General features: G+C 41.6%; 1 protein-coding gene across 1 annotated transcript in view; it reads right to left on the reverse strand.

Annotated features, from left to right (window-relative positions):
- The window catches only part of LOC125435400 (cadherin-related family member 4-like), a 59,478-nt gene that overhangs the window by 30,587 nt on the left and 12,491 nt on the right, over positions 1-16,400 (reverse strand). The window contains exons 4-9 of the mRNA XM_048501598.1: positions 12,225-12,337; positions 8,630-8,775; positions 7,943-8,123; positions 4,607-4,763; positions 3,585-3,690; positions 1,571-1,786 (exon numbers count right to left, since the gene is read on the reverse strand). Coding sequence (XP_048357555.1) covers positions 1,571-1,786; positions 3,585-3,690; positions 4,607-4,763; positions 7,943-8,123; positions 8,630-8,775; positions 12,225-12,337 — 919 coding nt within the window. The remainder of the gene's footprint in view (positions 1-1,570; positions 1,787-3,584; positions 3,691-4,606; positions 4,764-7,942; positions 8,124-8,629; positions 8,776-12,224; positions 12,338-16,400) is intronic.

Consider the following 16,400-nt stretch of genomic DNA (forward strand, 5'->3'; position numbering starts at 1 on the left):
ACCAGAACCAGAGCCTTTTTGGCTCTGGCTCTAACCTGGTGAAACACTCTGTCTAGTAAGACCTGGGCTCTGTAGGATATAGCACCGTTTCACAGGTTATGCACGCATATGGTTGAGGCAGATACAATTGTTAAATCTAGACCTCCCCCTCCCCTTTACCCATCTTGTGCTGGAATGGCTGGATTATGTTTTAAAGTGTTATAGGTCTCAATTGTTGTGCATTTAAATTAAATTATATTTTAATTGTAGTATGGATTTGTAATTGTTGGAAACTGTCCCAAGCCTGTATAGGGAGGGGTAGTATACAAACCAAGTAAAATTAATGTTTAAAAAAGGAAGAGGAAATGATGGAACAATTTGTAAGAAGCTTCACTGATAATGGACAAGATGCCCTTTAAAAAGTTGCAGAATATACGTTTGACTGGAAGTCACATCCTCTGGCACCCTTTCCTCCAAATCCTAACTAGTTTGGAACTTGCTATAGTTACTTGAAGATAAACAATGTACTCTACACATGCCTAGAGCTCCTAGAGGGTTGGACTAGATGGCCTGTATGACCCCCTTCCAATTCTAGGGCCCTTTCCGCATGGGCCAAATACGGTGCCCTGGGGATGGCAAAAACGCCGTCCCCAGGGAGCCGTTTGCACAGGCGGCGCTGCTGAAACGCAGCAGCGCTGACCTGGCTCCCCTCCACCTCCCCCAGAGCGGCATCAGGCTGCCTTCAAAAACCACTGTTTTTGGAAAACAGTGTGTTCCCGCTGGCACGGTGCGAACGGCACCGCCTGGGAACACGCTGTTTTCCCCGTCCCCCCACTCACCTCATCGTCCTGCGTCGCTCTACTGGACTGCTAAGACCCTCCCTCGCTGTCCTCCAATCCCTGGAGGTCGGAGGACAGCGTGGGCGGGTCTTAGGAGTCCAGCAAGGCGACGCAGGATGACGAGGTGATGGTGGGAACGCAGGCGACTCCTCGCGAACGATGCCTCTCCCACGCCAGTTTTCCTACGGGGCGGGGGCCGCTTGCACGCTCCCGTGCGAACGGCCCCCACCCCTCCACCGGCAGAATTCCTGCTGGTGCAGGGGCGCCCTTTCTGCAGTGCGGAAAGGGCCTATGATTCTGCATACTCCCTACAGCAGCTGAGTGGTATGATTAAAAAAGCACAAATGTGCTCTTGTTATTATTTTGTTTTTTAGTGTGTTGTTGCTGTTGTTCTGAGCCAATTTTCATTGCTGGAATTCCCAATTCCATTGTTATTTTTATGTCATTTTACACCATTTTATGTTATATGTAATTTCTCCATAAGAATAACAAAAATAAAATTTAAAGCTCCATAAATATGAAGTGGGGAAACCATCATGCAATAAAATCTTACAGGTTTTATTTGCGCAAAACCAAAGTGTAGATTTTGTAAGTCAAAATAGGGAAACTTCAACATGCAGGTGAATTCCTACATTTAAATAAAGTTCTCTCCGTGATGTGGACTAACCTCCACAATCATAGCTAAATTAAATACTGCCTATTTGGCATTCATTTTTCTTTGGCAGATCAGCATTTCAAAGAACGGACTATACCTGTGTTGGATTCTATATAGAACCTAGGAGGGTCTCCCATGTTGTCTCCGATAATGGTCCATTTCAAATTGTTTATTGGCCAGTCTTCATCTGTAAAGTTCACTGTTCCAACCACTGTGCCAATCTTGCTATTTTCAAACACGTTGAATGTTTTAGTTCCCGTGTGAGGAGCTATTTCATTAGCACGAGTTACTTTTACAATAACTGTGACAGTGCCTGTAAAAAAAAGAGATTAGCTCTGCAATAAAACTATTTTGTCAGAGAGCAGCCCTGTATCACTTCTCTGAAATGTAAAATCAAGAACCTCTGTATACACATTTACCAGCTTTTCTACATACAAGTGCAGATGGGTAGTGCCCCCTTCACACACATGAGTAGAAACATGGGATCTACTTCTCTTTGGGGAGTGTGGTAGCTGCTTCCATCGCTACTAGGGAATCTCAGCAAACATTCCAACCATGTGCGCAGGGCTGAGGACTTTCTCTTTTATTTCTTGTCAACTTGTCAAACTATAATTCTTGACAGAATCTATTGACCAAGTGTGGCTATTCAGTTCAGTGACTGCAAAATATTAATATCAGGAGGCTAGGAAGCTTCCAGTTAGCCAAAAGACTATTTTTGATAAGTCATGGAAAGCAAAATATGACTAGCACACATTGTTTGCAAACTCCTGCCTTCTACAACTGCAGAAACAGCAGTGAATTTGCTCCACTTACACATTCAGTCAAGTTTGCCATGACGATTTCTTCCTTATTTTTTGACCAAACCAGAAATGACTGCATGTGCCACTCACATACTTGGCAGACATATGGCACTCCTTACACTGCCGCCCCGCCCCCCCAATTTTTCATGGTGCTGCTCATGGTATTTTTAGAATTTTGTTTATTTTAAAATACATTTAGAAATAACATGGATTCCAATTTCCAAGTCATTGTCAGCATCTCTCTTTTTTCTCTGCTATAAGCACTAATCGCCGTAGTACTCTTTTTCTCCACACCAACTGCTTCCAGAATTTCAGAACATTTTATTCTGGGATCCCAACAACTGCAGGAAGAACCCATGATTTCCATAGCCATCAAAGTACAGTCTTACTCCATCTACCTTCCTAGTATTCAACTTGCCTTCCAAGGGTCTCATGTGATTATTTAAGATTTTCCCCTGTGACACTAAGCTAGGGCTCAACTTACTCCTGTCTTTCTTGGCAGTCAATCCACAAGCATCAGACTTGGTTTGAGCATACTTCTTCTGCATGCATGCTCTAAATAATGAATATTTTCAAGAAACAATGCTATCATCATTGGTGCCATCACACCATGTTTGTATCAATATATCACTATAATGTTGTAATGGTTATTCAAGCAGATTCCCTGAATTCCCAGCTTTCATTTTTCAAAAAGTAAGTCTATAGCATCATAGAGATATGCCTTTTCCTTATATCTCCATAAAAGAAAGGATAGAAATTCCACTAAGCAAAGTTGATTACTCTTTACATTTATTTACTACAGTATTTATATGCCACATTTCCTTTTGGCTCATGTTTGTGGTCTTGAATCTAACAAGCCTTCTTCCAACTTCAGGGGCTCTTCCATTGGAAGAGTAGCCAAAAATTGGAGGAAGACTCCTCAGGAAGTCTACTTGGAGGAAGGCTACTTGGAGGATAGTTGAATGAAATGAAAGCTTGATACAATATGGCATTTCAGTGTCTGGGAGAAACTACATAGTTTCTACCCCCTTCGCCAAGCATCGGTTCACAGTACAGGACATTCCTATGTATTTGAATGACCAGGTGCGGAACAAGGGGGAACTGTGCCTGGGGCACATGTGCAGTCCATGCCCCTGCCACGCCCCCACTATGCCCTGGAACGCTCCTGCCATGCCCTGGGCATGCCCTGGGCATTGCGCCCCCCCATCCCATTGGTGCAACGCCACTGTGAATGACATGTATAACTGAAACAAGTAAGCTTGATATTAAAGCTCCTAAGTGCAGATGTTTCAGATGTCTATGGTCACTTACTTGTAAGTGATGGTGTGCCACCATCAGACACTTGGACGATCAGCGTATGTTTAAACTGCAATGCTGCAAAAGCCACAGAGTCATAATTCAGTGGTTCAGGCCCCACCTATGGCAAAACAATGAATGGTTTTACAGCTCAATAGAAAATCAGCAGAAAATTTATTTGGATATTGTTCAGGAGCATGCCCACCGACATCTACAGAACTGTCCCCAGATTTACCCAAGGGCACTTGAGTTCCCATGGTGCCAACATCAGAGAACACCCTCCTACCCAGGACAGCAGCAACCAGGAGGAATACTACAATGGGAATAGCACAGGATGACACCCTTTTAAGGTCCCAGTTGTCATGCAAACAACTGTCAGCAGTGTAGACTGGTCAGGGAAATGAGAGGCTTTAAGTACAACCCAAGATTACCCTGAGGTCTTGTGAGACAGTTTGTTCTCATGAGACTTCAGAGGGCTTACTGGGCATGTGAAGATGGCAGGACTGGCCTCATAAGGGATTAGAACAGGCCACTGAAGAAGGTGTCTGTTCAGGCTACCCAAGATAGCCAAGAGGTAGGGAATTGCTGCAAGGCCCCTTTCCAGTTCCGGTGGTGTTCAAAGTCACAGAAAAGGATGTAAGGGGCAAGGGGAGACAGTGGTATGGATGCCCTGCTGATTCCTGCAGGTTTGAAGGGGAAGGAAAAATTAAGCAGAATGAGAGGATGGCATCCTAATGTGGAAAAAATGGCCTGTACCACTTCAGATTGCAGATGGAGTGAGATATTGGTCTTTTTATTTGCTTAATTATTGTTTTTAGTGACACTTTTACAGTAGTTTTGTAATTAACTTTAATAATTATTTGTTGAATGGTTTCATTTGCATCTGTGCTCTCTGTGAGCTAGAAAATGATGGTGTGTGGTGTTTTTTCCATTAACCTTCAAGTAGCAATAAACCACTTTTATCTAGAACTAGATAGAATAATTCATATAATCAAGTAGTTTTTAGCTAAAACAAAAAAAGGACATCTAATCCATACCTTGATTACATGATCCTCCAGAGTAAATGTTTCATTGGAAAAATTTTCGAGTGTTAAAGTGTAGGATAAGGAGTTACTAGGAGCTGTCCCATCTTTGTCTCCACATATTAAGGTAACCAGAGGGGTCCCAATTGGGATTGTTTCAGTAACTTCCTTACTGTAATAGGTAACAAAAAAAAGCAAAGGCAAGAATGAAACTAGGAATGAAAAGAACTAGTTTTGGCTGACCCGGTTCTTTTCATTCCTATGTAATAGGTAACATCCAAAAACAATGCACTTATAATTTAAATCATGCTAATTTACCTAGAATTAGAATATTGTCTGGATAAGATCATATGATCAAACAGAAAATAAAATATAAACATCCTGCATAAAGACCATCATCTTCATGGGAGGTTCTTGAACTATTTTTCATACAATTGGCAGTTACTCAGCAATGGTAGCACTACATTTCCTATTAATAATAATAATAATAATAATAATAATAATAATAATAATAATAATAATAATAAGAAGAAGAAGAAGAAGAAGAAGAAGAAGAAGAATAAGAAGGAGGAGGAGGAGGAGGAGGAGGAGGAGGAGGAGGAGAATTTGGATTTATACCTTGCTTTTCTCTGCTGTAAGGAGTCTTCAAGCAGCTTACAAACTCCTTCCCTTCCTCTCCCCACAACAGACACCATGTGAGGTATGTGGGGCTGAAAGAATTCTGAGAGAACTGTGACTAGCCCAAGGTTACCCAGCAAGCTTAAAATGTAGGAGCAGGAAAACAAGCAGTTCACCAAATAAGACACCACTGCTCATGTGGAAGAGTGGGGAATCAATACCCAGTTCTCCAGATTAAAGTCAACCTGTTCTTAACCACCATACCACACTGGCTGATTGAAATTTGTTGTAACAGTTGATTAACAGCAATTCGATCCATGTTGATAATGTCCTCATAGCAGCCTTCTCCCTTAAGTGTATGCAGAGACTTTTAGGAAGTTTTGTCAAGCTTAGGAACCCTCTTTCTGAGCACATCAGCTAATGGATCTTAATAGGTAAGTGCTAATAAAAATGAAACTTGGTGTGTACCCGCCCATTTATTGATTGATTGATTGATTGATTGATTGATTGATTGATTGATTGATTGATTGATTGATTGATTGATTGATTGATTGATTGATTGATTGATTGATTGATTGATTGATTGATTGATTGAATGAATGGGTTTATATCACACCTATTCTATAAACTTTCTAATGATTACAAATGTGTTACCAGGTGCAGTCCAAGGTAGTAATTATCGCCTACAAACCCTTAATGGCCCTGGCCCCGTTTACCTATAGAACCGTCTCTCCTGCTATGTTTCATCATGAAAACTCCACTCACCTGAACAGTATACTGGAAGAGCCCAGGAAGATACTTTGATAAGGGAATAGGATTGTAGTCCATTGCAATTGTTTATTGTAAGTATTGTTGTATGTACCATCTTGCTTTTACTGTACTGTTTTCTACCTTTTCCAATCCACTCTCTACAATGTCTATGGTACACTAGGGACACATTGAAACATGAAGCCAACTTATACTGAATCTGAGCATTGGTCTGTCATGGTCAGTACTGTCTACTCCAGGGGTAGGGAACCTGCGGCTCTCCAGATGTTCAGGAACTACAATTCCCATCAGCCCCTACCAGCATGGCCAATTGGCCATGCTGACAGAGGCTGATGGGAATTGTAGTTCATGAACATCTGGAGAGCCGCAGGTTCCCTACCCCTGGTCTACTCAAACTGGCAGTGGTTCTCCAGAGTCTTTCACATCTCCTGCTTTTAACTGGAGATGCCAGGGACTGAACCTGGGACTTTCTGCACACCAAACAGATGCTGTACCATTGAGCCACAGCCCCTCCCGACAGCCATGCCTTCGACAGTTCTCTGTTTGCATTGTTTTCTAATTCTATGATCCTAGTACTACTGTATTATTTATTGGATTTCTGATAGAACTTTTAAAAATATTTTGTAATATGCCTGGTGTTTTTGTGAGAAAGGCAAGTGGTAAATGAAGTAAATAAATAAATTTCTAAAAAATTTTCCAGTATAAATAATATGATTTTGGGAATAGATTCTAAGAATCAGCACAAAGCTTGCTTTTTCTTCTGTTCTGTCTCATTGTTCCCTCAGTGGTTTCTGTGTTGAGCCATTTTTTTCCCCCTTGGCTGTTCATTTCTTCTATCACATTCAGGAACTCTGACAGCATGTCCAGGCAATTTACTCCAAGTGTTGCAATGGAATCTTGCAAGTGGATAAACTGACAGCCTTGTTTGGCTTGCACTGCTGTGCTACCATTGCAGATGTCCAAAGGATAGGTCAACATCTTTCACAAGTCCATGCCAACTTAAAAATTAACAGTGTTTATCCCAGTATAAGCTTTCATGAGTCAGAAGTCGAAGCTCATGATAGAAGAAATGTTGCTTTTCTTTGAGGTGACACTGGACTTCTGTGTCATTTTGCTGCTGACTAACAAGGCTACCTCTCTGGAACTACAACTTTTTGCCCAGCAAAGATTAGCTGACACAAAGATCCAATAGAGCTTCCATCTGGCCTTACTAAGCCATTTATTCTGGCTTGGTTTTCCTTAGTGTGGGCAACATATTCAAGGACCGTTTGAACTCTTCATAAACTGGTCCCCTCCTTTAAACCTTATCAAACTATCTACCAATATACATGCTACACTGCTTTGTTTGACTTTATCTTAAGCTGCAGAAAACAAGATACAACTGGCGCAATGGAAGAATTAGTTTTAGTTTAACTCACAAGTGCATACCAGTCCAGAGTTAAATTAAAGATCATTCTCCCCATGTACCCACTATCTCTTGATTTATTTCTTGGTGATTTCCCACTAAACCATCTACCAACCACAAGGCTAATAGCTCACAGACCTCTTTTCTGCATTAGTCACATGGATGATTCTACTCAGTCAGGGATCACAAAGCAAACATAATGTTATTAGAGAACTATATCACCAAATATATTTGACAGTATGATAATGATGTAGCACGTTGCTGAGGACAATTAAGAACAACGACAATGAGCAAACATTTTCACCAGAAGTGCTGAAAAAATTTGCCACAAAGGGAAGGAACTTGTCTGCGCTGCTGAAAACATTCATGAAGACCTCAGCCCTATTCCTTACTCTTATCAATATGTCTGGGTGAACCAGAACTGAATACTTCCAATATTTACCAAATACAAGAGTTCAGGGCTAAGCTGGAGTTCACTATTAACAACAGAAACCACAGTAAATATAGAATTCAACTCAGATTAGACAGATATTCCAGAATTTCTATTTCAGAAGACTTACACATAAATGTCTTGTGGACATAAGGGAAAGTTATCATTCACATCCTGCAGGGTGATGATCAGCAAAGCTGTGGCAGAATGCTGTCTATCATTGTCAAAAGCTCTGACTTCCAACATTCTTGTCTGTGGCACAGTGGGGTCTTCATAGTCCAAAGGAAAAGTTATTGTGATATCTCCAGTATCTAGAGGACAAATAACATGGATAGAAACACTGAGGTTGTTATTGCAATTAAGGTCTGTTCGATTAACACCCAAGAGAAGCAACAGCCCTTGGCTACTAAATGTATTAGCCTCTATATATGTGCAAACCAAAGTTTATAGGAAAGCAGTACATCGTGTCTTTTCCAAGTTTTTTTTAGAGCAAACAACAGCAGCAAGTCTTTATTGGCATAGAGAACAGTACAACAATAGTAAAAACTGATTAAAAAACATATCCAGTACAGGAAATAAATGTTAAGTGGAAGGAAATCTACTGGCATTTAGTAATTTCCAGAAGAAAGTCTGCCACTATCATACAGAGAGAAGGATCAGGATTGTCCAGCAAGTAGTGTAACCTACTCTTTTCCAAATTGAGAATTTTGTGATTTTAGGCCAGGCTTCGTTTAATGGTATTCTGTCATTCTTTCTAAGTTAGATTTAAATATATATATTTCTCATTAGTTCACAGTTTTAGACGGCTCATTCTTACCAGCATTAATAGTAAAACCTCTGTAACTTCCAACAAATTCATAGTGTACTGTATCTCCTATATCTCTGTCCGCTGCTGTCAGTCTAGCTACTAAAGTCCCAAAAGGAAGGTTTTCAGAAATATTCAGATGAGTATCTGATGTGTTCCTTCAGGGAAAACAAGGAGAAATGAAATATCAGCATATTCTTTGTGCAGCATCTGCAAGAGTTGAGTTTTCTTCCGCAGTCTTCCACATGTTCAGTGCAACGACATTGGCACTCTGTATGGGTACCCAGCAATTAAAGTCTCAGGAAGGTTTTTGCATTCAGCACACTGAACAACTGACATCTTTAATGATTAACATGGCAAGGAATTTTTGAGAGAGGAAACATTAGTAATTTATGCTCTCTCCCCCTTCACAAACACACACACAAACACACACACACATTTTTGTTTGTTGATAAAATCCCTCCCATACCTGTTTCATACAAGAAACAATGGGAGAGCTTTTTGTCCAGCCATTCTGGCACCCCTTTAGCTATTCCTTTATCCTACAGTCAGACATGGGAGTATCCCAAAGTTGCTAGGCTATGTTGCTAGGCTGTGCTAATTTAACATGCTACTTCCAAAAAGACATATTTGTTCATAATGTATGCCAAGTACAATATGCATTTTCAGGCTCATCAACAACAACGACAAAATACGAGAGATGTATCACCTGTGCTTAGTGAAATAGGCACCTTGAGGCTACAATCCTAAGGATGCTTCCTGGGAGCAAGCCCCCATGAATTACACTTTTGAGTAGAGCTGCTTGGGCTTCATCCCCGAAAGCAGACTCATTTAGGAGAAAAGAAAGTACATTTGAATTTTAACTTATCAAAAACAAAAAATGTCCTCTTCGCTAGTAAAGTTTGTATAACTGTTCCAAGTTAGAATAACTGGCAGTAATATGCAGAAGTCTTCAGATTTGCCACATTATATGGTTGAGAGTTCAAGGAAGTCAGAGGGAGAGAGAAGATGAGGAACAACGGATTCATGATGTAACTGACAGAGATGTTCCAGTCAGCAAATTTACACAGGGACCTTGCCAGAAGACAAGATTGCATGGTCAATGATTCCAAAGACTTGCAAATGATACTGGCTATGGATCTTGCTTACTTATTCTTCTTCCAAGGCTCTGGTGGGCATCTATGGCTCAGGAACTAATATTTTGCTTACAGATGCTAGCAGGCAGGCAGTGCTGCCAAATTAAAGTGAGGGCAGCGACACAATTGTTATCCTTGCCCTCCTCAATGTTAGCAGCTTCTACTGTAGTGCCTTCTTGAAATAGTGTGAGTGTGCTGCAGTAAATAATAATGACAGAAAGTCTCCTGAAATCCTGCAAACATCAAGACTGATGTGGGATAATGACAGTGAGATCCATAGTAAGAACTGCAGTTGTTTAACTCTGCCAGCTTCATTCAACTGCATTACATATTTTATAGATCTTACTTTTACTATCAACTATCTTAAAACTTCCATTAATAACTTTGAGTAACATCGAACTGTGTTTTGATCTTCATCTTTCTGGTATTATAAAGAGACTAATTGGATATAATTTATAGGACTAGAGATAATCTGTCATTTTATTTTTGGCAAGATTAATGACTAAAGTGAATTAAATAAATTTAAAGAGAAGAAATCTCAAAGTATTGTGGAAACATTTTCAGCCAGGTTACTAATCTTGGATGCCTATTTTGTTTTACATTTTTTCCATTACAGGAGGTATTTCCGTTATAGAGAATGGAGTGACTTTTTTTAAAAAGAACAACTTGCCCTCTGTTATGTCTTTACTGAGATTACCTGCATTATTAAGTATCTGAGACTTTTCAAAATGGAATAAGCAAATATATATTTACTTTGGACTTCAACTGAACTGTTATCCCTTTAAAACTAACTTGCATCGCATTTTTTACCCCAATTATACTTGGTGGGTTTCCTCATCATTTCCCTGTCTCTTCTTGGATCTTGGACCTAAAATCTCACGTATTGAACTGCACCTCTAAGAGTGCATTCCTGTTTTAGTGATCAAGGCTAGAATCTCCACTGAATCTTATTAATCTATGTAATTGAAAACATAACTTTGATAGCAGTTCTCATAGAACTGTAAAAAAGCAGATTTTAAAGCATACATTTTAAAGCAGTGGACTGAAGAATATTGTTTCTGAGTGCAATCTGAAAACAAATTGGTATGATATTTAATCTACTATGACATCTGTGTCAGGCTGCAGGGAAAATAAATTCTTTTTGCTTTTATCTCATTTTTTGACGAGTACTGGATATCTGAGATGTCACCCTAACTTTTTTCCCAGTGCTTATTTTATTAATAACTCAACATTTCATATATTCTGTAATCCCCACTAGGACAGCAGAGCACCATGTCAAAATAAGGAATATTTCAGAGGCTAAATCTATGTTCAGTGAAGTTTTGATATTTGGGGGCGGAAAGGGAAGAGAAATGAATTGGTTATGGTTCAATATGGCTATAAGCAAACTATGAATAAGGTGTGGCTAGCATATTTTAACTACCCTAGAGCTATCACTTCATAAGAGACAGATGACTCCAGGAGTTCATGTCTACCCATGCAGTCACAGCCTTTTCACATCTCATGAAAAGGAGAGGAGTAAATCTAGGTTTACAACCAAAAGTATCCTCAACAAAGATCTTCAAGCAACCATGTCTGATCTAATTGGACTGAAGTAGATGGGATGTTTGCCATGTGTTCTTTTCAGAGACTGGCAGCCATATGGCAGCTGCTGGCTACCATGAAGAACTCCCTCTAAACAAGCTGAAGTCCCAATTCTTGTTGGAGTTACAGAATGGGAGAGGAGGACAGGTTCCTGCACCCCTCTCCCCAATTTTCCTGACCCAAAATGCACATGCTGCTGCCCAATGGGACAAATAACTCATCTCAGCACCATTTCAGGTTGGAGCTCCTTCTCTTTCTGTGTCATGGACCAACTGGAATCAGGGTCTTTCTATGCTTTTAGAGGGAGTTCTCCATGGAGACTGGCAGCTGGCATACGGCTGTTATTCCCCATTGAGAACATATGAGAAACATAATCTCTACTGCAACACTCACTCTCATCCTTTTCCAGTGCTACATCCATGCATACCAGAATCCTGAAAAATTCGGCAGTTAGCTTGTATGTACCTAAGTTGTATGTGCATGCAAAATACCCCAGTTCAGAACATGCCATTGCCCCAGTTCAGAACATGCATATCAGGAGGATTTACATATGTTTGGAAGGCTACTAGTATGCATGGATTTTGTGTCTGAAAATATCTAGCCTCTGATGAAGGTAATACACGGATTTGCAAACACATTTGTCACATTGATACATACATTTTGATGTATGCAGAAAAATCATAGGCTCATTCTGCACATGCAGAATAATGTACTTTCAAACTGCTTTCAGTGCTCTTTGAAGCTGTGCAGAATAGCAAAATCCACTTGCAAGCAGTTGTGAAAGTGGTTTGAAAATGCATTATTTTGTGTGTGCGGAAGGGACCATAGTTACACATCTCTAGGTATACATTGTGAAGCAGACTGATGCAAAAGGTGAAAATACTTACAGGAAAACAGGAGCCTCATCATTAACATTCTGAATGTTTAATGTTATGGTGCCAGTACATGATCCAGGATTTGCTTTTCCTTTTTCTTTCACAGCAACAACCATCTGAAAATGCTAAAATGTGTAAAATTCATAAATTCCCAGTATTCCTCTTTTTTTAAAAAAAAGTCTTTTTTCCCCTGAGTTTGACAGGAAGACATATCATCTGTTGGACAGACACTGATTTCACACAGTGTGGTGGACTTCCACCGGAGGGAGATGGGTTGAAATCTTTGCAGAGCTATGAATACAAATACAATTTAAGATCACAAGTTTTGTCCAATCACAGGCCTAACCTATGCAGTTTGCCATAAGGCTGGGCAAGGAAGGGACCTATTTTCACAATTTGAAACTGAGCTCACTCCTTTCTTGCTGACATTTTATAGAAAAGTATCTTTCAAATGCAACCTTTCATTATCTTTAAAACACTATCTTTTAAGTACTAAAACAAAATAGGGATTGAAGGAGTGAACCCTTTCTTCCTTCTTTGCCCCAAGGCAAACTGAGTTTGAACAAGCCTCCAATTTCCATTTTATGGATGAAACAAAATATCAGGGTTTTTTCCCTCTCAGCTAGCCATTTAATCTTTAAATTCCCTCCCATGTCTAGATTCCTTGGACGGAAGACTGGAATGCAAACATTAAGAATAGATGATCTAAAAGTAATGAAGTTTTAAAATATTTAGTAGGATTTCATTTAGTGCAGTGAAACCCACTCAGTCTGTAGCTCTCCTGAGCATCATTTTTCAATGAGGCATCTGTTCCATGCTTCAGGAAAGTGATGGGACTTGTGGCTGGAAGCTGGTTCCCACCTTGAAATCTGTCTGTTGCTTAGCCCAATTTGGTGTGGACACATCTGTAGACTTGCACTTAATTTGTACAATACATATCCCAAAGATAGTGATCCCAGAATATTATGGGCAAGCCTGAAATGTTATGCAGAGGAAGTGGACTGGTATCCACAAAATGATCATACACCAGGGAACTCATTTGAATTTGGACTCTCTGGACTCTGTTCAATTGATCGGAATCTGAGAGCTGCTCTCTCATAGACGATTCTCTTAGAGGACTGTGAGCTGTGCTGTGTCTTTTGCAGATCTGCCTGTTTACATTTTGCATGCTGTTTAATAAATATACAGTCATTGCTTGGATGGATGTTTACCTTGTATATTGTTGCAGCCTATGCATAGTGTTCTGGTGTTTATTTTAAGTTACTGTCTCACATGTTTTGTCCCACCTTGAACCAGCCACTGCCAGAAAAAAAGGCAAACTGTGAGCCTTGCTGAGGTGCACATACCATGTTCAGGATGGAAATAAATGTGATTCCTTTGGTTGATGGTAATTGTAAGTATGTCTCTCTGTGAGCTAGGAAGAAGTACTAGGGATGTGCACCACAAAAATGGCATTCCATCCAGATTTCGGGGAAGGCAGTATTACTGGAATTCCAGATTATTTAGATCTTCAATACCGATTCTGTACTGGAATTTGGGGTTTTCCCCAGTACTCCTAAATGATCTTGTTCCATTATTCCCTATGAAGAAATCTTTCTGGGGGGCTGGAGATGTTATTTTTCAACTGCACAGCACCAACATTGCCATTAATTCAGTGCTGCCGATCCACTAAAACCCCCTCAAATTTCAAGTGAATTTTAACACGGGGTCAAATTCTATGAGCCCTCAAACAAGATGCTCACAGCAATTCTCCATGGTTTCCAATGGGGGCAGGGCACATTCTTTGTTTTCTCAATGAACAGCCACACAGACAGAAGCCAGCAATTACTTTCCAAAAGCCTTCCAATGCAAACAGAGCCAACAAGCCCAACAAGCCCAACAAGGCTAGTTCGCGCCCGGCTCAATTGTTTCGAGTTATCTGGATATTGACGACCTCTTCGATAGGTCCTAAAGATAATAAATTGGCATTAGGCTGTGAGGCATTTGCGGACTACTTCATGCACAAAGTCTTGTCCCTCCGCCAATCCCTGCCAGCCACAGTTGATACAGTATGTGAACTAGAGACCCCTGGGCCGTCTTTGGGTTCTTTCTTGGACCCTTCAGCTTACTTGACCCAACGAATGTGGACAGGACCCTGGATGCTGTACGATCTACCACTTGTCCTTTTGACCCGTGCCCTTCCTGGCTGGTGAAAGCCAGCAGGGAGGAGCTTCGGAGCCACCTGTTAGATATAGTCAATAGCTCCTTTGAGCAAGGAGTTTTCCCTGGTCGGCTTAAAGAGGCGGTGGTCCACCCGCTCCTAAAAAGACCGTCTTTGGATCCAAGGGATCCGGCCAATTACCACCCAGTTTCAAATTTACCATTCTTGGGTAAGGTAATTGAGCGGATCAGCTCCAAGGGTTCCTGGATGATGCAAACCTACTGGATCCCTTTCAGTCCGGCTTTCGCGCTGGTCATGGAACCGAGACGGTGTTGGTTGCCGTTGTGGACGATCTCTGGCTGCACTTGGATAGAGGCGGGTCGGCGCTGCTGGTGTTGTTAGATCTCACCGCAGCGTTCGACGTAGTAGTTCATGACCTTCTGGTCCACCGCCTCACTGGTATTGGGATGCGGGGTTCAGTCTTGAATTGGCTGACCTCATTTCTTCAAGACCGGAGACAGCAGGTAGCGTCGGGGGGTGAGATCTCTGGACGACGCCCCATCATGTGTGGGGTGCCACAAGGAGCGATACTCTCTCCAATGCTCTTTAACATCTATATGCACCCCCTGACAAGTTTAGTCCGGCGTTTTGGGCTGCGGTGTCACCAATATGCTGATGACACCCAGCTTTTGTTCACAATGGAGGGCCACCTGACCTCGGCTCCTGATGCTCTCCAGCGTTGTTTAGATGCCGTGGCTGGTTGGTTGAGTGCGAGTCGGCTGACATTGAATCCTACAAAGACGGAGGTCATGTGGCTAGGTCAAGGGGAGTGTCCGGCGGCCTTTAGTCTGCCTATGCTGCACGGCGAGGCATTAACATTAGCCTCGTCCGCCAAAAACCTCAGGGTGATACTGGACCCATCACTATCGTTGGTTGCCCAGGTCACCCAGATGGCTAAGGCGGCGTTCTATTATCTGCGGCAGGCTAGACAACTGGCCCCCTACCTCTCCCGCTCTGATCTGGCCACAGTGATCCATGCCACGGTCACCTCTAGGTTAGACTACTGTAACTCACTCTATGTGGGCTTACCTTTAGCCATGATCCGGAAATTGAAGCTCGTGCAAAATGCGGCAGCCAGGTTGCTGGCGGGAACATCTATTAGGGACTGGATTACTCCGGTCCTGTACCAACTACACTGGCTGCCGATCGAGTACGGGTCATGTTTAAGGTTCTGGTTTTGACCTTTAAAGCTATTCGTAGCCTTGGACCAGCATACCTATGGACCATCTCTCCCTATATCGCCCTGCTAGGCCCCTCCGCTCCTTGGAGGCGGACCTTCTGGTGATCCCTGGCCCCAAAGTGATCCGGCTGGCCTCCACAAGGGCCAGGGCTTTTACGGCCCTGGCCCCTACCTGGTGGAACAGGCTCCCAAGTGAGATCAGGGCCCTGCGGGACATACAGAGTTTCTGCAGGGCCTGTAAAACGGACCTGTTCCGCCAGGCATTTGGCCAGCCGGGATAACATCTCACTTCTGTGGAAAAATCTGGCCTCCTGTGGGGGTAGGAATGGGGAAGGGGAAACAATTTTAATCGCCATCTCAACTTTGAATTTTATAATTTGTATATGGTTTTAACTGGGATTGGGGGTGAAATGGATTTTAATTGTTTATATGAATGATGGACACCGCCCTGAGCCCTTCGGGGAAGGGCGGTATAGAAATTTAATAAAATAAATAAATAAATAAATAAATAAATAAATAAATAAATAAATAAATAAATAAATAAATAAATAAATAAACAAACATAACCACCATCAAAACAGAGAATCTCAGAAGAATGATAGACCTATGTCAAAACGTCACTAAAAGTCAACTTGGGGAATCAAAGCCAAACCAACTGAAGCAAGGGAAGGGATGCTATTTCCAGCCTAACACAACCAATACCAAATCAGAAAACCCCAGCAGAGGAAACCAAGTAAGAACCCCCTAATATGTGATCCCATTTGCTTGTGAGAGCTGCCTTCCTCTGCCCGCCCTCCTATTGCCTAGG

The sequence above is a fragment of the Sphaerodactylus townsendi genome, linkage group LG06 (assembly GCF_021028975.2).
Source record: "Sphaerodactylus townsendi isolate TG3544 linkage group LG06, MPM_Stown_v2.3, whole genome shotgun sequence".
NCBI lineage: Eukaryota > Metazoa > Chordata > Lepidosauria > Squamata > Sphaerodactylidae > Sphaerodactylus > Sphaerodactylus townsendi.